We start from the raw sequence: 25326 nt of genomic DNA on the forward strand, positions 1-25326 counted from the left end.
TTTTAGTTTTAGTTATATGTAGATATGCGTCTGCATGTGAATATGTATATATGAGAGCAGGTGTGTTCAGAGGCCAAAGACCTCAAGTTCCCTGGAGTTGCAGGCAGTCGTGAGCCACCTGATACGAGTGCTTGGAACTGAACCTGGGCCCTCTGGAAAAGCAGCAATTGGTCTTAACCCCTGAGCCATCTCTCTGACCCCCTTACCTTAAATAAATTTTAAAAACCAGTACAATTTGAGTATACATTGTTAAACAAGATATATAAGCAGCTGACAAATATATGAAAGAATGTTCACCATCATCAGTTGTCATGGAAATGCAAGTGAAAACCATGAGGTACTGAGGAGAAGACTTAGTCGGTAGTGCTAGCTGCGGAAGCATAAGGATCCAGTTCTGATCCCTACCACCCATTATCAAAAGCAGGTATGACTGAGTATACCTGTAGGCACAGCACTGGGTGGGTAAGGAGAGAACAGGTATATCTCTGTAGTTTATTGGTTAGCCAGCCTAGCTAAACTGAGAGTTCTAGGTTCAATGAGAGTATTCACCTCTCAGACAATAAACTGGAGAGTGACTGAGGAAAAAGACACATGGCCTCAGCCTTTGACCTCCACATACCCACACTCATCCTCGCAAACACCACAGTGAGGTACCATCTTTGAGTAAGAGTGGAAATAACAAAAGGGATAAGTGACAAGAGGTAGTTAGGCATATGGCTTATATGGTAACCCTAATGCTTGGAAAGCTGAAGCAGCAATTGTGAGACCTGCGTCAGAATTTACAAGTAACAAAAAGACAAATACTGAGGAGGATAGGAAGCCCTTGCTCAGAATGCAGATTAGTTAAGCCACTACAGAAAACAGTGAGGAAGTTCCTTAAAAATAAGATGGCCATATGTTCCAGCAACTGTCTAGTGAACATGTATATATTTCAAAGAAAGCAGCAAACCAAGGAGCTTAGACATTTGTGCCTAATGTTGATTGCAGCTTTATGCACAGTGGCCCAAATATGGAGTAAGCCTCAGCATCCAGAGTAGGCAACTGGATCAGGAAAATGGGATTTATAAATACACTGGGATACTAGCAGTCCTTTAAAGATAAGAAAATTCTGTCATTAGGAACAGTATGGATGTACCTGAAGATCAGAATGTTAAATAAAATAATCCAGTTATAGAAAAAACAGTGCCATGTGATTTTTCTTTCTAATGTGACATCCAAAAGATATGGTCATAGAAGTGGACAGCAGAGCAGTGATCCCAGAAGACAAGAAAGGCAGTTGGGAAGAAGGCTGGAGAGAGGTTAGTTAACAGGAGCAGAGTCACAGTGAGACAGAGGCACAGGTTAGTATGGTTCTATACTACAAGAAAGGGACGATAGTTAACAGTACTATGTAGTTCAAAACCGAGCAGAGAGTGAGTGGTCTCATCAGAGACCATCTGTCGGATGGCTGTCACATTAACTTGTTAGTGATTTGAGTTCAGGCTACATGCAAAACATTAGAGTGACAGTTGGCCTGGTATAAATATTAGTATTAATGATGTGTACATAAAGGTAATTTTCTATGATTATTAAAGTGAAATATTTTGATTATAGAAAATAATCCATCCTGCAAATATTTACTGTGTAGATTCTGTTCTGTGTGCTGAGGATGGATAAATAGGAATGCAGCCTGGTTTCTCTCTGTGCTTACACTGTAGTAGACAACACGTACTGAATATGCAGCAGCAGAAATAGCAAGTATTGATAAACATTATGGAGAAAAACAGGATACATCAAGAAATAGGGAGATGAGCAGAGATGGGTCCATTTTATACTAAGGACGAAGAAGGCCCAGGGATAGTATATGGTCAGAGATTTTTAGTCAAACAATTTAAAATAAGATTGAAAAAATATTTTCCTACCCTTAAGAACTTATACTCTTTTAAGGCTGTTGGTGTTTTCATTTTTACATGTTTATAATTTTTCAGTTTGCCATCTGAGCATTGATATTTTCATGATGTTTTTTCTTTTACATTTTAATTTTGGAGTATATACTGGAGGCAGGTGCATATCAGGAGATGAGAAATACCACAAAGAAATAAAGTAGATTAGGAAGGATGAAAGTCACAGAATGACTCTGCTAATGGACCTTCCCATTGCAGATGACACCTAAAAATGATTGCTGAACAAAATATAAGAATATGTTCCTTACTAGCACGGGGACGAGCAGCTAATAAGATAAAAGGATTTGCAAAGCCGAGATAGAGGGGAGTGCAGGAGTCGAGGAGGCAAGCCACAGCTTAGGGGCATTTATACTTTTGATGGTCTTTGCTAGTTCTGAAGAAGCAACCAAAAAGCCTGTGCTTTGGCAATGTCGTACGATGAGAGAAGCAAGACAGAGGTCAGTTTCCCAGCAACAAAGAGAGACAGACAGAAGGACCCCATTTTCTCCTCGGAAGTTTTCAGCCTAATAGGGACACTGATTACCCCAAATGTTTGTTCTAACTTTTGTTGCTTAAGTGTTCTAAAATTATCATCTCAACTCCTTTTATCCAATAGTTTGGGGTGTGTTTTTATTTTCTGGGCTTTTGGATTTCTTGTTTAAGATTTTCTTTTTAACTAGAGCAGAACCTTAACAAATTCTGCTCTGTGTCATGTTGAGATTTTACTAACTTATAGTTCACTTTTAGAAAGGCCCTTGGGTTCTCAGAGGAAAAGGGATACATACATGTCTTTGTTACTATCAGTATTTATCCTTTATGAGTCTGCATCTGCTTACTAAGAGACAGCACCATCGAGCAGAAATGATGACATTTTTGTCACATTTACATCTTCTCCTCCTTTTTCTCTTGCCCTGAACTCTGCTAACATTGCCTCTGTTCCTTCTTTCTCTGTTTCTCTTTATTTCTCGGTTCAGTTCTGTTTTAGCTTCAGTATGTGAGATTACCCCCCTGTTGATGGCATACAGTCTCCCTTTGTACCGGATTGGTTCATTTAGTTAGAGCTGTCAGGGTTTGAGAGGCTGCTTACTGTGTGCCAGACACAGTGTCAAGAAAATCCTTGCATATAATTTCTCATTTGATCTTTAGAACAAATACAAAAAATAACCTTATTTTTCCTGTCTTAGAAATATGGGATCTGAAGTTCAGAGAGATCAGGTAATTTCTATAGACCAACTCTGCAGCCTAATTGCTACCAGACATACTCTCCCAAACCCTACCCTAGAAACCTAGTATATACTTAGATCATAGTCAAGTTTTAATGGCATTTACTTAAAATACTCACTCTGCGAGGGCTAGAAATTACAGCTCAGTAGTAGGGTACTTGCCTACTATGCAAGTATCCCTGGGTTCAATCTTCAGTGCCATAAACTGTAAAATAAATAGCTAGATATTGCATGACATACCTATAACCTTAGCACTTTGGTGTGTGGAGGCAGGGTCAGCCTCTGCTACATAAGATATTCAAACCTTAGGCTATGTGTGAACCTGTTTGAAAAAAAACCTAAAATTAATAATTTTTAAAATGAAGGGCTCTTCCAGATTGAGGAGAGAGGAGAGATCTTTGGTACTTCACTAGATGGTAGCTTATTCTTGAATAGTTTAAAGCTATTTGTAGTTTTGTTATCACCATAGTATATAAAAACTACAACTTCAATGACTTTGGTCCCAGAATACCAAGAGCCACTTCCTATCCATCTTTACTTTATAGTATGTTAATCGGTATTTAACCTAAGTGGATATACAAAGAGTTTCACTGATTGATATTAGAGAGACCTTGCCTAACAGCAATGAAGAAACTGTCCTCCTGGTCAGCTAAGTTCACGGTTCTCTCCCAGAGTATAGGAAGTGAGCAAGAGCCTCTCTTGTTGTTGCACCTTCTTGATGGTCTTGTCTGTTTTCTCGTTTATGAATATTCCTCTTTAGGTCTGGCATTTCACAATTTATTTTCCTGTACTATTATATCTCGACAGTCTGTCTGTATGAACATTTTCAATGAAAATACAAAATTAAGTACTTGAATGTAAATTGTGTACATTTGGAGCCATTAGACTTTTCTTTCTTCTGGGTTGTGTGTGTGTAGATAGGAGAGGCATGTAGCATATATATGTACATGTGGAAGCCAAAGGTCAACAGTGAGCGTCTTTCTTTATTACTCTTCACCTTATTTTTTGAAATACACTCTCTCACTGACCCTGAGGGTAACCTTTCCAGCTGAATTGTCTGGCTAGCAAGTCCCTGGGATCTTCCTTTACTGTACTCCCTCCTCTCCTCAAGCACTGGGATTGCTGGCACACATCACCATGTCTGGCTTTTGCTTGGGTGCTGGAGATCTAGACTCAGTTCTTATGCTTGCTTAGAAATCCTTTTACTCACCAAGACATCTTTCTACTTTAAAAAACATGAACTCAGATGTTAGGGATAAAGTCATTAAGTAACTATGACCTGACTTTTCCCTCATAATTTATCAATATATTTTCTTCCAAGATATCCACTGAAGCTAATGAGTGCCGGAAAATTGAGACTCTGGAAAATTTGGATCTGGACTTTGATGGTGATGTCACAGAACTTGAAACCTTTGGAGTAACAACTACTAATCTGTCCAGGTCACCAAGTTCAGAAAGTGACTCCTCTGCACCCATCATGACAGATGTCCACACAGCCCCCAAAGTAGCAGCTGTGCCTGTGGCACCAGCTATGCCTGTGGCACCAGCTATACCTGTGGCACCAGCTATGCCTGTGGCACCAGCTATGCCTGTGGCACCAGCTACACCTGTGGCACCAACTACGCCTGTGGCACCAGCTACACCAAACATTACTGATGATTCTAGAAGTTTATGTCAGATTCTGATGAAACAATTACAGAAGGAGAAACAGCTATTCTCTGGTGTGGAAAGTGGTCCTGAAGGGTGCAAAAATAAAGATGATCAAGGACTTGAACCATGTGGTGAAGAGGTTCCCAGTGCCAATGCAAAATCTTTAACACAAGATAATGAAGTCCACAGAACTGAGGGAATTTCTAAGGAGTGTGATGTAAGTTTGCTGTGTACCAATGATGAAAGACAGAGTGTTCGGGGGAACACAGACAATCCCAGTAAAACAGCTACTGCATCAGAAACAGCTGAAACTGAGAATGGAACACCTTGTGGCAGTGATACAGATGAGGACTGCTTAATCATTGATACAGAGAATAAAAGCAATAGTGATGGAAAGATAGCTGATTTAGGTTCTAGTCCAAATTCTTCAGCACAGGCTTCTGTGGGAAACCAGACCACTACTACTGTTTCCGAGGAATCTTGTGTTTTAAAGAAACCTATCAAAAGAGTCTATAGAAAATTTGATCCAGTTGGAGAAATTCTAAAAATGCAGGATGAGCTTTTAAAACCAGTTTCCAGGAAAGTACCTGAGTTGCCCTTGACTAATTCAGAAGAATCTAAACAGCCATCTGCCTCTGAGCAACCCTCTGCTGCTTTGGATGCCTCCCCCTGGCCAAAACCCTGTTGGCCCTCTGCATTTCAGAAGCCTAAAGGACGTAAGTGAATATGAAGAACTTGCCAGTTTGTCTATTCCTTTTCCTTAGCTTTTCTCCCTTCTTTCCATAGTATTATAACCCATTTTGTAATTTTTACCTAGTCACTAGCATTTTATTTCAGTCTGTTGATCACTGTTTCAGCTTCTACTATGTCCTCTTTGTATATCTATCCAATTTATTTGTATGCTATAACCTGTTTGCCTGGCACGTACTGGGCTACTAAGTTTATGGAGGGGATCACAGTCATTGGCTTACCTGTACATTCTGTCCACTCTGTAGTGGACTACAGAATGAGTGTGACAGTGTTCCTCAGTCTCCTGAGACTTGGGAGGCTTGGGAATAGCAGGACCTTTTAACTTTTTCCTTCTTGATACTTATCACCCTGATGCATATTTTGCCCAGTGCTCATGGGGGTACTTGTGAAAAGTAAGAAAACTTTAAAGTTTTGGTTGACAGCTCTCTCTCTGATGCAGTGTCAGTAAGTAAATATGGCTCAAGGTAGAGAATTGACAGTCACAAGAGTTAATTGAGTTGCTATATCCCAGATTACAATGCATAAAGGGGTCAAATACTTTTAAATGGTAATGAGGAATGTTTTTAAAGGATTGCCATATGAACTGCAAGACTATGTGGAAGATACATCAGAATATATAGCTCCTCAAGAAGGAAACTTTGTTTACAAGTTGTTCAGCCTACACGACCTGTTGTTACTTGTGCGGTGCAGTGTCCAGAGGGTAGAGACGAGACCACGCTCCAAAAAGCGAAAGAAGATCAGAAGAGTAAGTTACCTGAGAGTCGTGATGTGGCAGCGTGAGTGATAATACCAAATGCTGAACAAAATCCGACGGCCCAACAAAATTCGATTTTAAATTATTGATCACTCCTATAATATTTCTGGGTAAACTTCTTTTAACAAAATGTTGAAATCAGTCTTAATAAGATAAACACTCCATCATCATAAATGCAGGTAATTGCTTTGACTAGTCCATATAAACTCTAGGGAAAATGTCATTTAGATTGATTTGACCAGACTGGCACTCTTATCTGTGTATGACTTTACATTTCCTTGTCACCTATGAGCCCTTTCTTACCCTGAGACATTTCTCAACATGTTTTAGAAACTGAAGCTTTAAGAGTCCTGGAATTTAGGGCTGCTGGGGTGCCAGGTTGTGTTGTCTTTCCCTTTGGCTGCTCTTGGAGTGTGATAAAAAGTCTTCTCAGAAAATGAAGCAAATGATTGTTACAGCCCAGTGTTCCTTCTGCAGCTGAGCTTCTTTTAGATCGCTTGACACTCGGCATGTGACTTCTAGAGTCTGGCAAATAAAGAGAAACATGTTTTAATTGGTTGCTAAGAGGTACTGAAGTGTCTATTAAAAAGTACTAAAGTATCTTTATATATATATATTTTTTTTTCAAATTGTAATTTATACTCATTCACACAGGGGTTATAAACACAAAAAGGCAGGACGTGGGGAAGGGGATGACACTGGAGCGTGGGTGTTCAGGGGGAATACAGATATTTTTCAGAACAGGGTATCGGCTAGGTGAGGGTTCAGGGGATAGGTCACTATGACTCTATGATTCACTTGTCCTTATCTAAGTTGGTAATATCTGCCAAGGCTACCTAATTACAAGGTCTGTGACTACTCAGGCTGGTAAATTTCCACAAAAGCTGCCTGTTTACAATAGCTTATAACCATCTGTTTCAGTGTTTATCCACAGAGACCCAAGACTTGGTGTTAGTATACATGTATGACAGGCCTATTGCTGATTTTAGGCCTATGGCTGATTTTAGGCCTTCAGTGTATAAGCAGGGGTGCCCCTGACATCTCTTCCCTATTGTTTCTTAAAAGTATTCTTTTTTTGAAATTTCCATTTATTAAGAGAGGGTGTGTTTGTACACATACATACATGTACATACATGTATGTATGGAGGTGTAGAGGTCAGAGACAACTTTTGGAACTTGGTTCTTCTTCTGCCATGTGGGTTCCTAGGATAGAGCTCTGGTCATGAGGCTTAGTGGGAAGCAGCTGACCCAGTGAGCCATTTCAGTGGGCCAAGAGAACTTCTTAAATTGTGTTCTTTTTTAAACTTTTTCATTATTTTATTTTATGTGCTTTGGTGTTTTTCCTACATGTCCCTGTGTACCACATCTGTGTGCCTGTTGCCTGAAGATGCCAGAAGAGGGAATTAGGTCCCTTGGAACTAGAGTTACAGACATTTATGAGCCTACCATATGAGTTCTGGGAATCAAGCCTGGATCCTAGGGCAGCCAGTGCTCTTAACTGCTGAACAATCTATCCCCCATTTTGTGTCTATGTGTTTGTGTGTGCACGTGCATGTTAAATTTTATTTCTGTACTTATTTGTGCTCTCATTTTTTGTAGGGAACCTCATTTATTTCATATTCTACCCTGTGAATCCATACCACTTTGTCTTGTTGTTTATATGTTCAAAATACTGTTGATGCCAGTATCTCCTAGGTAAAAATAACACAGGAAAATTTTGGACACCAGTTTATTCTTGACCAATATAACTTGGTAGGATCATTGTCATTCACTCAAAAAGTGAAATTTATAAATATCAAGCTATAATCATCTAGGAGAAAATTATTTATCAAGATGTCAAAGCAATTGAGCCCCAGAGAATATCTAAATAGAAGTCATATTTCTGACTGTCAGACTCGGAGTAGAACTTGAAAGCTTTCCTGGGAATGCTTGCCTCTTGTGTCTGTTGTTCTTTATGTGTGGTGGGTGAGCACACATGGTATAATTTCCATACTGTAATGTACACCCCTTGTACTGATGCCTCACTTTTCTCTTTTTCTGAAATGTTAGCAACACAGAAACTTATAAAGAGATGAGAAAATGTGAAGGGTTGGATGGCTAGGAGTCTTTGTAAGGATCCACACCAGTTTGAAAAACTTTAAAATATTGCCATTTAAGAAAGTATCTTTGCAATATTTCCTCCATGAAAACCAGCTTGTTTAGACAAGGTTTTCAGGTTTGCGAATCTAATTCCTGATGTTCAAGAATGTCATCTCTGATTTTTTTTCCTTAATTCTGCAGTTTTGTATTGTTGATATCTTCCTCAACAAAACTCTGATTACTAATAATCCCAGCACTTGAGAGGCTGAGGCAGGAGGATTGTCAGCTGTGGAGGCCAGCTACTCTACATAGTAAGTTCCAGGCCAGCCTGTAGCCTGGGCTACAGAGTAATAAGTCCCTGTCTCACGAAGCTTACAACAACAACAAAAAAGCCAGCAACACCTGTGCTTATAGAAGCTCCTGTTTGAAGAGAACTTAAAGAGCAGCCAGTTTGAGAGAACAGAAGAAGAGGCTGATGTGAACCAAGGCAAAGCTGAAGCTTGCGTATTCTTTGTAGAACTGTGAATTCCAGACCACCTAACCAAGTAGCTACTAGCTCTTAACTGCCAGTTAGCCACATACCCTGGGTGCTGCATTTTAAAATGGTTAACAATTTCAGATCCAGTTATTAAAATTTTAAGTTGGCATCCTAGGTCCTGAGAAAAAAAAGACTGCTTAAAAGTGCAGTATGTTAGGAAGACTAGAAGTTCCTCAGTGGTACTGAGAAGACTAGGTGTGAACTGTCCGTATAGGGAATGGACGGTAAGGGTTTAACACGTTTATGTAACAACTGGCAAACAGATGCAGGAAAAACTTTCACCTGACTACAGCCTCCCTTCTGGGGAAATGGGAAACTTTTACATCACAAATCTTGATGCAAATTGTGATTTGCACTTCAATTGTAGATACTACAGAGAGAGAAAAGATTCAGGCCCTTCCCCTGACTTCCTGGAGATGGCAGTAGAATGCATACAAAAATAAAGTCAGATTTAAGACTTGGTTTTATACCAAAGAAAAGTACACTGCCCTCAGATATACATACACACACACACAAATATGTAAAAAAAAATGTATGTGTGTGTGTATCTTGAAGATTACTTTCCATGTGTAAGAAATATTATAATCCATTTAAGATCCAGAAAGATAATCATCTTTGCTTTGCATCATCTGTTCTTTTCCATTTCTGCTGTAATCAACCATGTCACTGAACACATTTCTTAGCTCTCTGACATGAAGCTTAAGTTTTTTGTTTAGGTTTTGATTTATTGTGTGTATGTAAATGGGTATGGTCACAGGTCCATGGAACATGTGTGGAGATCAGAGGACAACTTGCTAGAGTCTGTTCTCTCCCTCTATATTTTGTGTGGATTCAGATTGTTATGTTTTTCAGCAAACCAAATTCCTCAGCATTCTGGAGATGGAATAGAAAATGGAAATTTTGTCTCCAGCTTCTATTTGCTTTAAAGTTAGGAGGCCTAATCATATTTATCATTTGCTAAGGAATTATATGATACAATGATTTTAATCCACATTTTTATATTGATAAGCCACTTTGTGGTCCTTACTGCAGGTGCAAACTATGGTCCTTAGAACTACAACTTCTAAAAAAATGCAAAACCTTAGGCACCACCTAAGTCTACATTTTAGCAGGATCACAAGGTTATTACATGCATTACATTATAGGCAGTATTACCTTTAGGAGTTACCCTTCAATATCTTACAGAAATCAGTAGACACACAAACCACACCATTTGTGGGCTGATGGCTGAAATGCTGTGTTTGAATTTTTCTCAGCACCATTGGTGTGTGAAAGACATTAAATCATGTTAGGAAAGCCATAAGCTGAGAAACAGTGATTAAATATTTTTAGATCTGTGAAAGGCAGTACCTTATTTTAATTTTAAAGTGCTAACAAGTCACTTGAGTAGGTACTCTAAACCTTGTTTCTTCTGTAGCAGGGAATGGAGAATCCTGTTGAAAATAAAATTTTCAGGCTGGGGATGTGTCATAGCTCAGTAATAGCTCAGTAGTAGAACACTTGTGTAGCATGCACATGACCTTGGGTTTAATGCCTAGCACCATCAGAAAGAATTAAGTTTTCATTGACAGAAAACACATCTGCTACAGTATTCTGCAAGAAGGTACTTGCTTGCACATCCTCCCTTAGACCAGTAATGGGCATAGTCATCTTGCTCCATCTGCTTGATATCCTGACCAGTAAGCTCTGAATGGATAATTTGTCAAATGCTTGGAAAAAGCATTTTTGTGTTATAAAGATAGTAACATTCACAGTTATTAAAAGTTATTAATGCTCATTCTTAGAAAACCAGCTGCTCGGGGAATTTAAGTGGGTAATGTCTAAAGAGGGGAGGCTCCTTTCTCTTTTTTTTTTTTTTTTTGAGATTTATTAGTATATGTTATTGCCTTCTATCTAGCATTTAGCTTTGGATCTATGAACAATTGTATGTACTAGGCTCTGTCCTAAAGAATCTGCTGTGAACCACATTCCCTGGAAGGGAGTATGCTGTTTATGTTGGAGATGAGGGTGATGGTGAGTGATTCTCACCATCCTTTACTTCCTGAATCTACCCCTTAGAGGCAAATGTATCCATATCTTCCTTCCCAAATCCTACATTATGCAAAATAAATAAAATTAAATTTCCTGCAAGCATTCAGAAGTTACTGGCTATATAGGCAAATGTATTTTCTTTGGAAAGCAAATCTTGTTTTTGTTTGAGTTTTGATTTATTGTATGTATGTATGATTTGTGTGCACTTGTGTACCATGGAATGTGTGTGGAGATCAGATCTAGCGCTTTGACAAAATGCAATTTTGCATTGCAGCAATTTCCAGTTTACGTGCTACCAAAAGTAGAGTATCAAGGTTGTTATGGAGTTGAAGCTCTGACTGAAAGCGAGCTCTGTCGCTTCTGGACTGAAAGTTTATTGCATTCCAACTGCTCGTTTTATGTTGGTGAGTCTATAGGAGTCCTCTCCCCTTTGTAACCCTCTTTAAATACTTACCTTTGAATTCAGCTATACACACTTTCATTTTGTACTTCTTTGTTTTTCTTTCTTTGCTTATGCTGACTCTGTAATTAAACAGTGACACTATTGGTGAGCTAGTAAATTGATTAACATATTTTGTAATTTTCTTACAATTATAGTGGCGTTGTCTTAGAAATCTCATCTTGAAACAACATTTGACTTTATTTTGGTTTTGAAGTATTGAGCCGAAGGAAATTAGCAGGGCTTTGACAGATGTTGCCAGGGTTCTTGTATAGTTAACGTGCTTCACATGACAAGTTACTTGCTCTCATGTTCATTCTGTTCCTTTACATTGGAATGTTACACGATGAACATCTCTGTCATCTCTTGTCTTAGTCTCTATACCAGTACAAGGTGATATTGATCTGTCTGCCCTACCAGCTCCCAGCTCCCCCAGTCTTCTTCTTCTGATCTCTAAATGTGTTCTCTCACTTGCCCTTTGTCACTCCCTACATCACCGTTCTTTCTTAGGCCATCACTTTTTCCTATTAGACAGTAAGTAGTTTTGAGGTTGGAGCCTGGAAGAGCTTTGTATTTCTAGTACAGAGCATAGGCATGGTGCCTTGTGTATAGTGAGTACTAGGTGTTTTTCTTGCCTGATCTGGAGACAGTGATTATTTGAAAATTTGCCCCCCATTCTGAGTAATCAGTATTTTGGGGGAGTTCTTGTTGCTTTTTTTATATGACATCTGGATGGCTTCAAAGTCCTAATCCTGCCTCAGCCTCCCAAGCGCTGAAGTGAGTCTATGCTGCCATACCTGGCTAGTGTTTTAACGCTGGTCCTAGAGTATCTGTTTGAGTGGTCCAGAATGGGGTCTTGGTCTTCATGTTTCTAACCCTATCTCAGTAAATAATGCTGCTAACCTAGGGCACTCTGAAAACCACCATAGCTCATAGTCTTCAGGTGCATTAAACATAGCTTTTTGTTTGCTTGCTTGCTTTGCTATATATAAATATGTTCAACTCCTTCTCTATATTACAGTGTCTCTTGCACCTTAAAAACCTTGAGTTGCTCCTTTAAGAAAATCTGTAGTCTCATCACAACTTCTCCATCTGCTGTCCAGTGTTATGATGTTTATCAAATCTATAGAGGTGGCATTCAGTCAGTCCTCACTTTACACAGTTCTTATAAGCATGACCTTCGGTTACAGCAGAAGGTATGATCACTTTTACAAACTTATACTGCATTTAAAGCTAGGAATACCCATATGCATTATGCATAAATGATTCACAAACATAGAGGCTTCAGTTTTGCTATCTAAAGCAGTGCCTCCCAAGTGTAATTTATTTTAAAGTATGATCTAAAAGAGATTGGTTGTTACTGAAGGACAATGGCCAGAACTTTCAGCTTCTCAAATCTGTCTTAAGTACCCCAAGGCTGAGGAGTCAAGTATCTCAGGCTCTAATAGAACTCACGTGAGCCCTCAGGTTAGAAAGCTTCACTAGTGAGAGCTGTAGCTTCCTTGAGGAAGTAGGCCTTCCTAGCACTTAGTACAGAATTTCCTGTCTAGTCACTTCTTTGATAAACTATATTTGCTGGATACTATGCTACATACTTTTATTGTAGAACTTTTGTTAAAAAGGTAAGTTCTATTAGTAGTCTCAGGTTTGTTTATTAAACATCCAAAAATACATTTTTTGCTCTTAATATCCTCTTTTGTTTATGGCTGTTAAACCATTAAAATGTGTCTTTATTATTAGGAATGTCACATATAATGAGCATTAGAGATGGAGAGGTGAAACTTAAGTTGTCATAAGAAATAACAAATGGCTGTGGGAACAAACGGGTGTGTTGTCTTAGTGGGAAGACGTCTGGTAAAAATGTTTCTAATTAACTTCTTTGAGCATAAAGCAAATGAGATTAAAGTAGGCTAGATATGGAAAGGAGGTAATAAAACTATATGCAATTTTTATAGTCCTAATGACTGATACCTATTTCTAAGTAATTTCTTTTGACAATAAAATATTACGAGTTAAAAATATAAGTAAAATCTAAAACATAAAAATAAAATAAGTCTAAAGCATTATTTCCCACATTGGTGGGTGTTACTCTCTTTTTTTAAAGGATTTATTCACTTATTTTATAAATATGAGTATACTGTCTTCATTAACACCAGAAGATGGTTGTGAGTCACTATGTGATTGCTGGGAATTGAACTCAGAACCTCTGGAAGATCAGCTAGTGCTCTTAACTGCTGAGCCTTCTCTCCAGCCCCCTGGGTGTTACCTTCACTGTGATGTTTTTAACCTTCGTACAGTAGTAGTAGCATGGCTTTCCTGTTGACTTACATGTATTACATTTGCCTCAGCATCTCCTCTGTCACTCAGTAGCACATCACAGCACCTCTGTGCATGCCTCTGCTTATTTTATTTTAAAATGTACACATTACTTTCTACAATAGAAATATCATTTTAAAAGTATAATGTTTTGGATTTTGTGGATTGTAGATTTATATCAGGCATACAAGAAAATAAGAGTTTTCTGAATAGATTGCTTTTCCCACAGAGACCTTTATGATTGCTTTAATAAAAAATGAGCTATATTTTTATAATAAGTTTCATTATAATGTGTCTTTGATCCACAGCTTTGATTTTGAATTGCTTGTTTACATGGTGAGCACATGCCTCTCTTTACAACTTCATAAAGATGCAGCTTTAGTGAGAGGCAGAAGCACTTGTATCTGAGCAGGGGTTCTCTTAAATTAGAGGCTTGGGGCAGTAATTCTCTTTGCGGTATATGGACATGTGCCAACTTTTTTATATTTAACAAATAGTTTACCATGAAATACTATAATCTGTATATCATTTTAAATTCAGGTTTACTTCATACCCAGTGAAATAGATCTCTCCTTTTAAATACAAAGTCCTTTTTAGTTGAACCTCTTTATATAGAGAGCCTAGGTAACTTGTTTTTTGTTTTATTTTATAACCACAATGACTTGGGTTTTATATTTTCTTTTAGGGCATATTGATGCATTTACTTCAAAGCTTTTCATGCTAGAAGAAATCACCTCAGAAGAATTAAAAGAAAAACTTGCTGCACTCAAGTAAGGAAGTGCTTTGTGGTGGGCATCGAAAAGACTGAACTCGTGTAATGTGATGGTGGCTTTTCCTTTACCTCTGAATAGTGATAATGTTTGATTACTCTCTTGAGGTTTGATTGATCTTGAGGTCCTCTAACCCAGTTTACTTTGTTTCCATCTGCAAAGAAACATACTGCTAGCAACCCCAGTCTTTCCACTTGATACAAAGGACGCTAGAGCCAGAGAGTGTGGTGTAAAGTGCAGGGAAACACACATTTTAACCCTGAATATAGAAGGGGAGGATGAGACAGCCACAGACTTTCAGCCCTCAGAATTATGTAACTGATTGGACAGCCTGACTTCTGAAATGTCCCCATTCTACCAAATGTTAGACATCAGAAGTAAATTCATGGTTCTCAGAACTCTGAGTGCGCCTCATTGTGAGGGACACACTTATGCAGAAGATTTCATTTTGTCACACAACTTGACAGGAAAGGCTATGGTTGCATCATGGTCATTTCATATACAGAGAAGCTGGGACTGGGAGTGGTTTATTCCAGCAGTCACCACTGTTAACTGCAAAGCTCCACTTGACACAGATTTGTGAAGAAACGGTCACACTTGAACCCTGCGAACACAAAAGTCCACTCTAAGAATTGCTTTATATGTGTGCACAGAAAAGTCTTTCAGTACATTACTAACTAACCCTTTGCCTCACTTCTCTCAGTGAAAAAAAAAGAAAAAAAAGAAAAATCATAGTGGAAATAAGTTTGTATATAGATGAGGCACCAAATAGTTAAAATGCAATGCTTGCTTTCCCCTTGGCTGGTCTGGCCCGCTTTATGTCTGTCATCACACAGCCATAGGCAGGTTTTTTGGCAACTGATTACAGCTGTTCTATGTTTTTATTTTATTTGGGTATTTTTAAGTTAGATGATTATAACTGCTCTAACACAAAATAATTCATGAACATCAAAGAAAATTAAGGAATTTATGTGTCTCACCGCAGCATAATCTACTTGCTGGTCCTTGTTTGGCATTAGTGGCCTGTTGTTGCCTTTGGCTGTGAGCAGTAGACCACACATGTTATTAGTGAGGTTATACTTCCTAGGTTTGTTTGTTTCAGTTTAATTTCATATCAGTTTCTCTTTTGCTTAATAGGATTTCAAGTTTATTTAACATTCTCCAGCACATTCTAAAGAAATTATGTAGGTAAGTACTCTAGGGTATTTGCATAGAAATTTTGATTTTCTTTGCTGGAAGTTATATGAAGCTTTGATAATGTGCTGTTAGAAATAGATGAAAAAAACTATAAATGTAAAAGGTATTTTTTCAGAGTTGAAAATTAAAAATAGGAGTGAAAGATAACATGATAGTGTCTGGCTGTACTGAAATTGCGAATGTGTTGTTTTGTTCACATTTCTCTCTGTCTCTCTGTCTCTCTGTCTCTCTCTCTCTCTCTCTCTCTCTCCCTCCCCCCCCGTCCCTCCATCCCTCCCTCCCTCCCTCTCTCTCTTATACACACCATATACATGTACACACAAAAAAACACACAGAGAGCATCTTGCTGTATAGCTCAGTCTGACCTCAAACTGTCAATCTTCTAAGATACATGAGTTTCATTGATTAGAAACTCAATATTTGAAATGTTATTTGGTCTTTGTACCAAATAGTCATCTGCTTCCTCATATGAAAGTGATGAGAGAGGGAAAAGCCTCCCTGGAAGCTAAGAATAATTCTCTGACCTCCTTTGTCAACACTAGTTACTTTCAGTTTTAAAAGTTGGTGAAAATGTAGCTCATTATGTTTGTGAGTAATTCTGTATAACAAAAGCTGATCATCTTCATTTTTATAATGTGGAAAACAGCTGTTCTCTTTGGCTCTTTGACTTAGAGGTTTTGTATTCTCAAGAAAGCACAGTCCTCTGCCCACGCCCCTTTCATTACTTATGGTGGCCACACTGAATCACTTTAAACTCTCCAAAAGCAAAGAAAATGTAGTAGATTGACCATCATCAATTTTTGTGTTAATAGAGGATTGTGATTGAGGCTCTGATTTGTGTGCAGACCGAAAAGCCAGATCTATATTGAGCCCTACTATGTGCAGAACTGGACAAATTGCTTAGCATATCTCACATATTAGTTTATGCCTAACTGGAGTTGATCTCCTCAAACGCTTATGTGAAGGAGTTAATATGGAAGTGAATAGTAGGTGGTATAGCAGGTAGCTCGTGAGCACATAAGCCTACTGTAGTTTCTGCATCTGCCCTACATGTCCCCTTGCTTGCTTCTGACACTTGAGTTCTGGACATATCACACTCAACTCTTGTGTGTCTATTCTCTTACCTATTAGAAACAATGTAAGTCTAGTGTTAAATGAATGAAAGTATATGGTTGGAGTATATCATGGATTCGAGAGTTAGACGGATTGTTTATCCATTAAATGACTGACATTTACAGATTGATAAAATGGTAAAAAGAAAATGGTCAGATATTTTTGAATTTCAGAATTAATACCTTGATTAATTGCTTGAAGGGTATAAAGCAATTTTAAAGACTTCTGAAATCTTTAATTTGCTGGTCCTGAAATACTTTCCAAAGTGGCATTCTCTTCCTGTGTCAGCTCAGTTTTGCTCTGTGGGGTTAGGAAAACATGATGAGATTGGCACCGTAAACCTCTAAGTTGAGTCTCAGTGTTGGATGCAGCTTGCAGGAAGGCTCCTACTTGCTGTCTCATGCAGCAGAAGATTCCTCACTCCTGATCTACAAGACCTCCGATGGAAAGGTTACTAGAACAGCATATAATTTGCATAAGGCACATTGTGACCTTCCTGGAGTACCTTCTAGTCTCTCTGTTCCTTGGGTCCCATTAGATCCCAGTTACCTATTGCCATATCATATCCATCATGGACGAATACCTTGTACTTTTCCACCCAAATCTCTGCGCCCTGCAGCACAACCAAAGGTAAGATCTGTTTTACAATTAAATGTTCTATTCTCTACCTGCTCTATGTGTGCATGCATGAGGCATCCAAGAAGTTCAGTGCCCGAGTGTCTGCCCAAAGCAAACTTGTAGTTTCTTAGTTACTAGTTGTGTATATCCTCTTCCATTAAACAATTGAGGCAATTTGCAAAAGTTTATATAATAAAATTACGATATAATCAAAAATTGATGAGTAAGATAAAGAAATACTTAAAAGCAAGTATTAGTAAAGTGGCTTATTAAAAATTCAGTAAAATATTAAGAGCTAAGTTATGCTATTTTATAACTTAGGGTTTATTGAATCATAATTAATTTCTTCTAGAAATATCAGTTGAGTAACCTTTTTAACCTAGAGTTTGAAAGCCTGCAGCTGCAGACGCTTTCTATACTGTCCCTACCATACCTTGTCATGTCACCAGTTCAGTTTGAGCTTAGTCACAGGAACGACACTGCTGTCTGCAAATGAATCCAAATATCTGTAAAGCACAAATCCAGTGTGTTTTCCTGCCATGTTGCTAAACACCTTCTAGTCAGATTACTGACATCTTTCATCTCTGTCTGGTTCCCTAGGGGCTCCTATAGAGTTCACATGGAGCTCACATGTTTGTCTAGTGAAGCACTGTCTTCTTTTTCCCTCTTTCTGTTATGCCCAATTAGTCTGTGAATGTCCCCAACAACTTTGAGAAAATAGCTTTCCTACAGTTGCCAAGAACATCTTAATTGTTGATGCTGTTAGTATTGTTCACATTGGATGGAGTTCCACTCCAGTGTCACCATTTGAGGAGATCATTCTACTTACTTGTCAGTATTTTGGTGCAAGCCAAGCATTCATCCACCACATTCCTAGTGAGCTTTCACAAGTGAGTAGAAATGTGCCAAACTGGTTGAGAAAGTGAGAGCATGGAGAAAGTTAGTTAGCACTGTATTTATCTTCAGTTTTGGTGACTGTTTTTAGTTTATAAATACTCTAACTAGTGGTTTTTATAATCTAAGGAAATTTCTTAAGTAACTTAAAAATAACAATTAGAAAAGTGTTTTTGAAAACCTATATTCTAAAAAGACATTTTCTTTGAATTTAGAAACACTAATCATAGTCTGCCAACTATAACATATAATTCTGTACGGGGGTGTTTTATTCCTTTTTGGTGAAAATGAATGGTTTAATACCTTAGAACTGAACAACTTTAAGTTGAAGAAAACTTTTTTTCTTCGTTTGTTTTCAAGATAGGGTTTCTCTGTATAGCCCTGGCTGTCCTGGAACTCATTCTTTAGACCAGGCTGCCTCAAATTCAAAGAGATCTGCCTGTCTCTGCCTCCTGAGTGAAGAAAACATATTTATACAAGCTGTTTTTAAAAGAAGTGAGTGCATAGACTAACAACAAATATTGAGTGCTTATTATACCTTAAAATTTCTTGGAAGATTTAATTTTTTCAGTAGAGTGGTCAAATATGCTGCAGTATAACAAAAAAATTCTGTTAGACAAGGAAAAATTCTGTGTATTAGGATGTGAACGCATAAATATACATTCTAACTATTCAGCCATGTGTATTACTGGGAAGTGTCCAGTACAGGGACAGATACTCTTGAGATTTTCTGGGACCAGACTGTTATATTACTCCGCACTGGGGACATAGACAGTTATATAACTAATGCTCCCTTGGTGTGTTTTAAAAGTCAACAGAACCCCTTCCACCACAGCTAGACTATAGTAAATGCACGTGTATATCCCCTGAACACCCTGTTCTTCTTTTCTTTCTCTGTTATGTTCAGTCAGTGAACATCCTGAAGCCCTGTTACAAAATAGCTTTTCCTACAAATACTGAGGACTTTTTCATTGTTCATTTTGTTGTTGAGTGTTGGTGTTCACATTGCATAGGATTGTATACACTGTGCAGTTCTCCACCCTGATGTCACCTCCCTGCCTTCCTAGCCAGGCCATAGAAATAGGACTTTAATAATTCTGGCCAAGCTCAGCACCTGCAGGGTTCTAGTCTTAGTATATATGTAGAAAGATCAGAGCTTTCTGAAAACTGGGAAGTCAGAGCCTGTGTGAGCACTTGTCTGCATCCCTTCTGGTGTAGCCTTGCCTTAGTGTGATTGTCCATTCCTGCTGCTCTAGAATCAGGTGTTATCCTTGGACAGGGCCTGAACTGTGGCACATATTCCAGTAGACCTGCATCTGCCTTCTGCACCAAGCAAGAGTTGGACTGCAAAGTCTCATCTGCTCCCCTTTCACCACTATAGGTTTTATAATAGACATTTACTGAACACACAGTTTTCAAAATGTTTGCTTTCCTCAAAAACCCAATTAGTGAGTACCTTCAGGAAAAATGCCTGCTGAGTGGGCAAGTGACAGTAGTCTTGAGAATCAGCACTTCCCAGTCAATCGTATTGCTAGACATGAGCATCAGAGACTAAAGTGCTCAGGTTTGCCCCATTTCTAGTCATGTAATTTAAAAACAAACCAAAAAAGCTTGGGAAAGAGAAAATAGAGACACTAGATTTTGGTACAGTCTTAGTGAACCTCCATGCTGGTATTCGGTTCATTAGGCTAGACTGTGAGAGAGTGGGTTTGAATGTGTTTATCATAACCTTATCCTCCCATCTGTGGGACTGACTGCATGGGATGTACAGAAACACTGCTGCTGCAAGGTGGCGAGGGGACTCTGAGGCAGATACAGGCAGCGTTGTGGAAATGGTTACAGGCTATATACAACTTTAGTTTTGTGTGAGGCTGCTAATTGGTCAGGAAGGTTATAGCATTTCCAAGTCTTCTCTTTAGTCAGGACTCTGGTCCAGGGCTGGGTGCAAGTTGGAGCAGACATGAAGAAGAGCTGGGGTCCTCTCACCTGTGCCCTCTCACCCTCTTCCCTTCCAGGCCTTTTCCTCCCTGTTCTGTTGGTATCCTCTTCCACCTCCGCCTCCAGTTTTCTCCTCCTCTGGTTTCTCTCCTTCTTTCCTTTCATATTTTTCATTCCCTCTTCTCTGTTTCTTCTTCCACCTTTTTTCCTTATCTCCTTGCCTTGCTCCATCTCACTGTCTATCCTCTCATTTGTCTTTCCATCCCTTTGTATTTCCTCTTCCTGTCCTCACTCTCCTTCCCTTGCCTTTCTACAGAATTGTACAGTTTCAAAAGGCCTAGCCTTTCCTCATTTTCTAATTTCACCTTTCAGCATCTTGCAAATATAAGAACAGTTTACAGCTGAGCTCTGCTCCAGCTTTTTTCCTCATTGTTACCAGAAGTTTAATGTTTTTAAAACTGGGTCAGATTAAAACTTAAGTTAGCCATGTGGCTGGGACTTAAAAATTTAGAAAAGGTCATTCCCAAGTTGAGAGTCTCTGTGTAAATGATGCAGAGTAGGTTGTGTGCAGGCAAGTTGTGAAAGTATTAAGTTATTCTGCTCTTGCTTCATCTCTTAGGTTGGTGGGACAAAAATGCCTACCCATAACCACAGGAATCCAGTTTCCATGGAAACCAAAAGCAGTTGCCTGCCTGTTAAGCAAGTTGAAAATGAAGGAGTGGCTCGGAATAAAAAGAAAATAATGTAAGAGCTGGACCATAGAAAATGAAGTTTCAGAAACCCCAGTTATAACTGTGTTTAATATTGAACTTCAAGGGGAAATGTGCCCAAAAGATCACCTTGCAAGTATGTTTCCCCTCGCTATCCTGGAGTTCTTACAAAGTGCCTTGGAGGGCAGTGACAGTGGAAGTTAGTCACTCCTCAGCTCTGGTGCGTGGAGAATCTAGAATGCTCCATTAGCATGACAGCAAACTGAATAACAAAAATATTTTTGTAGCATTCTTTTCTAAAGATCATAGATAGGAAAACTACTTGGTGTTTTAGGAACTGTCATGTATTATGTTATCAATTTGATTATATTGCCACTCAAATGAGACTGGCCCAAACAGTTAAGTATTGCCAATGTTAAAAACAGCTGTATGCATTATTTATGACCCATTTTTGTCAGTGTTAAAACTGCTGTTGATGTGTTTAAAAACCTGTTGAAATTCCTTTGTGGACACCGGAAGTGAAAACAAGAAACATCCTCATCTCTGAAAAGTGGCAAATTGATGTTTTCCTGCAAGGCAACCACCCTTGTGTTTTACAAAAACACAAAGCATTCTGTGGTGTGAAAGCTTTGGTGACAATATCTTTACTACTTTGCACAAATTTGATGTAAATGTGGTGAAACACTGCCAAAAGGAGAGACACCATGAGGATGCAGGCATTCCAGGAAAAAAAAAAACAAAAAACAAAAAGAAACTTGATCATTCTGTCAGACATGACAGAATGCCATTAAGCCTAGGATTTTTTTCTTTTTTCTTTTTTCTTTTTTTTCCTCATTTATCATGGTTAATTCAGAAAGCAGCATCAGTAGTGGGTATGGCCAGTTGAGGGGACAGGTATGTTTACTTTTTGTTACCTGTTTCTAAATAAACACTAAAAACATCAGAAATGTGTTTGTCATCTCAGAAATACAAGCTTTCATCAAAGGCAATTTTCATGTTGTTTTTTTGGAATTTTGTGTGTGTGTGTGTTTCATGTTAATATTAAAAAAAAAATTACCTAAAAATTGGAGTCTAAAGAAGTGGCTTATTGCAGAGGACCCAAGTTTGATTCCTAACCATCTGTAACTCTAGTTCCAGGGGATCAGATGACCTATTTTCTGGCCTCTGTGGGTACTGAGTGTATGTGGTACACTCATATACCTACAAACAAAACATTCACATACATAAAATTTTCTTAATTAGAAATAAAAAGGAAGACCCAAATTCCTCTAAAATAATTTAAGTTGAAATTCTTACCTTCTACTATCAAGTATTCTTTTGCATTGATTTTCTGGGGTTTGGTTACCTAAATTATTAGTACATACAGATTTTTGTTTGGTTTTGTTTTTTGAGATGGGGTCTGTACATAGCCCTGGCTGTCCTGTAACTCACAGAAATCCACCTGCCTCTGCCTCCTGAGTGCTGGGATTAAAAGTATGTATATCACACCCAATTACTGTATTTTTTTTCATGAGTACACTGTAGCTGTCTTCAGACACACCAGAAGAGGGCATCAGATTCCATTACAGATGATTGTGAGTCACCATGCAATTGCTGGGAATTGAACTCGAGACCTCTGGAAGAGCAGTCAGTGCTCTTAACTGCTTTACCATCTCTTCAGCACCATACTGTATAAATTTTAATGTATCATTTCCTCAACCTTCCACTCTCCTTTTAAAATACTTCACCTTCCCCCTAAATTTTGTCACATATGTACAAATCTAGAAATATTTTAGTTGTGACTCATTTGAGATTTGGCCTAGGGGTGTGGCAGTAGAGGATCCCTTCGAAATTAGCTCTTTTCCAAAATTGCACAGTACTTGCTGTAGTCTGCATGTCAGAGGCTTCCACTTTCTACATGGTGACCAAATCTCTGGACAACTCTGATCAAGTAGAGCTGGTTTTCCACTTGTGCTTAGCAAAGGCTCTTTTTAAACACATATTTAGTGTCTGTTGTTCTACATTCCTTCAAATGTAAAGGGATTTGAAAACAAGGAAGTAATGTTGATAATACTGTAGCAATATTTTTATTTTTTTTTTTTTTAAATCAAGCTGGGGAGTTATGCAGCGAACTCACCTACCATTGCCTATGACCAAAAGTTCTGTCTAGTTACATAGGGAAAAAATGAGATATTACAGTTTTGTAAACCTAAACCTGGCTCATTTATTCTTCTTCATGAAAGTATAATTTATATAAATGTCTTAGAAAACAAGTTCAAGAATTCGACTATAGCTTTGTGTCATGAAACATCCACTAAGTCACCATTATTGTCCTCTTGTTAAATTCAGACCTCACAGTAGACCATAAACTCTTGAAGCATATCATTAGGTATGGTACGGTACGGTACGGTATGGTATGGTATGGTATGGTATAGTTACCATGATCAGTAGATAAGTGTTTCATTCCAGTATGAATAAGTAGATACCAAGGATAGATGGCTATGTGAGCCCTGTCCCAAATCAGACTTTTCTTTTCCTTGTAGGTGTACATTCTAGTAGAATTTGTGGTGAATGCTCTGATAAAGTACATGTTAAAAGTCATCTTGGGTGGTGGTATATAGCTCAGTGGTAGAGAGCTTGCCTAGTATACATGACAGGTGCCTGAGTTCCATCCTTAGAACTACAAAAAGAAGAAAAAGTCATACACACAACCAAGTCTTGATAATTAAGGATGGTGTTTCTAAAATGAAGCTTCAGCTGATTGGTTTTGGGGTTTTTGTTTTGTTGTTTTTAATGAGTAGGAGTTAGAAAAGGAAAGCTGCAGGATATAAAAAGGTCAAAGTTGGCTAAAACCCAGGCTGTGAACATGGAGATGACCGAGAAAACTATGGCTCAGACACTGGGATCCTATCCCACACAACTTGAAAACCTGTAGTGAATTTATCAAAATAGTGTGATCAGGTCTGGAAAGGGCTCTTGTCAGCATTTGTCTACAGAGTGCATTGACAAAAGGGTGAATATTATGAGGTAGGGTTTGAAAAAGAGAAAGGTCCAGAATTAATAAGTCAGCACTGTCAACCAGCTACAACTTACCTAGAAGCATTTGTAATGCTGGAGAAATGATGGCATTATTCACTGGAAAAATAGAAGTGTGGTTAGGGAAGAAAGCACATTGGAAGTGTTTGCTTTAACTATTGCTACTCTCTGGATTCTGGGTTTGGACACTATGGTTGCTGAGTGTTAAGTTACCTAATACAACATGTTTAAGTGACAACTGCCTCATAGTCTTAATGAGCTAGAGTCCAGGTGCAGCCCAGCTTACTGCCCCAAGCTCAAGGGACATAATTGCAGTCATGCCGTTGAGTGGAGACATCCACTTCCTCAAAGCCAAGGTTCATGCAGACGTATGTAAGTGGAAGGCCTCGGTCCCTCTGTTGCTGGCAGTAAACCATAGGCCCTTTTTGCCTGGACTGCTGTGTAGCACTGTCCAAGTGTCCTCACGGCACAGCAGCCTGCATAGCCCAGCATTAGCACCCCAGAAAGGAGCAACAGAAAGTGATGGTGTCTCAGAAGTCAAGCACTGACTTCTGCCATAGTCTCCTGGTTAGAAATAAGTCGCTAAGTTCACAGTCTTGAAGAGACAAGAGGACTATGCAAAGACTATGTTTTTATTTAAATAATGTTTATTATTTAAGAACTCCATACAGTGTGTTTTTGTCATATTCACTCCCCCTTCCTACTCAACTTTGGATTATTTCTTCTTTGTTTTTTTGTTTATAAACACATTCACTCCAATTTGTGTTGTCCAGATACTCTTAGTTACAATTCTTCCCTGGAGCATGGTCAACTTACCAGGAGTCACACCCTTAAAGAAAACTGACTCCCTGTCCCAGCAGCCGTCAGTTATCAATAGCATAATAATAGTTCTAGGGCTAGGACTTCATTCTCGCCTTCCCTCCTCTATGCTGAGATTCGTCTGGCTTGAGCTGGTGCATGCTGTCCCAATCACTGAAAGTACATCTATCCTGTTGTGTCTCAAGAGTGCTGTTTCCTTTCCGTTACCCACCATTCTGGCTCTTAAAATCCTTCTCCCCCTTTTCCCATGAAGGTCCTTGAGCCTTGTGGGGAAGGGTGTGATATAGGCATCCCAATAGGAATGAGCAATCCCTTTCTCTTAACTCTGTACACTGACCAGCTGTAGGCCTCTGCTAATGGCCATCTGCTGCAAGAAGTCACTTCTCTGATGAGGATCAAAAGATGCACTGATCTATGGCTGTAGGAGAAAATCATTAGGAGTCTTTTTAATACTAGGTTCATTTAGCAGAATAATGGTGGATTCTCCCCTGGAGCCTATGACCTAGCTAGTCACAGGTTCTTGGCCCCATTAACAGTGGCAGATTCAGGT

General features: G+C 38.7%; 1 protein-coding gene across 7 annotated transcripts in view; it reads left to right on the forward strand.

Moving 5' to 3' along the window:
- Positions 1-21931, forward strand: part of Ice2 (interactor of little elongation complex ELL subunit 2) — a 35861-nt gene extending 13930 nt beyond the window's left edge. For 4 of the 7 annotated variants that reach the window (XM_028771389.1, XM_028771388.1, XM_028771390.1 and 1 more), the window contains 7 exons: positions 4467-5511; positions 6115-6290; positions 11222-11351; positions 14388-14472; positions 15610-15660; positions 17154-17412; positions 20852-21931. In XM_028771389.1, coding sequence (XP_028627222.1) covers positions 4467-5511; positions 6115-6290; positions 11222-11351; positions 14388-14472; positions 15610-15660; positions 17154-17412; positions 20852-20980 — 1875 coding nt within the window. In that variant the 3' untranslated portion in view covers positions 20981-21931. Of the gene's footprint in view, positions 1-4466; positions 5512-6114; positions 6291-11221; positions 11352-14387; positions 14473-15609; positions 15661-17153; positions 17413-20851 lie in introns of those variants that run through there. The other 3 variants (XM_028771392.1, XR_003711915.1, XR_003711916.1) reach the window with 3 other exon arrangements.
- Positions 21932-25326: the final 3395 nt, after the last annotated feature.

Source organism: Grammomys surdaster, unplaced genomic scaffold (genome assembly GCF_004785775.1).
Source record: "Grammomys surdaster isolate TR1022 unplaced genomic scaffold, NIH_TR_1.0 206, whole genome shotgun sequence".
NCBI lineage: Eukaryota > Metazoa > Chordata > Mammalia > Rodentia > Muridae > Grammomys > Grammomys surdaster.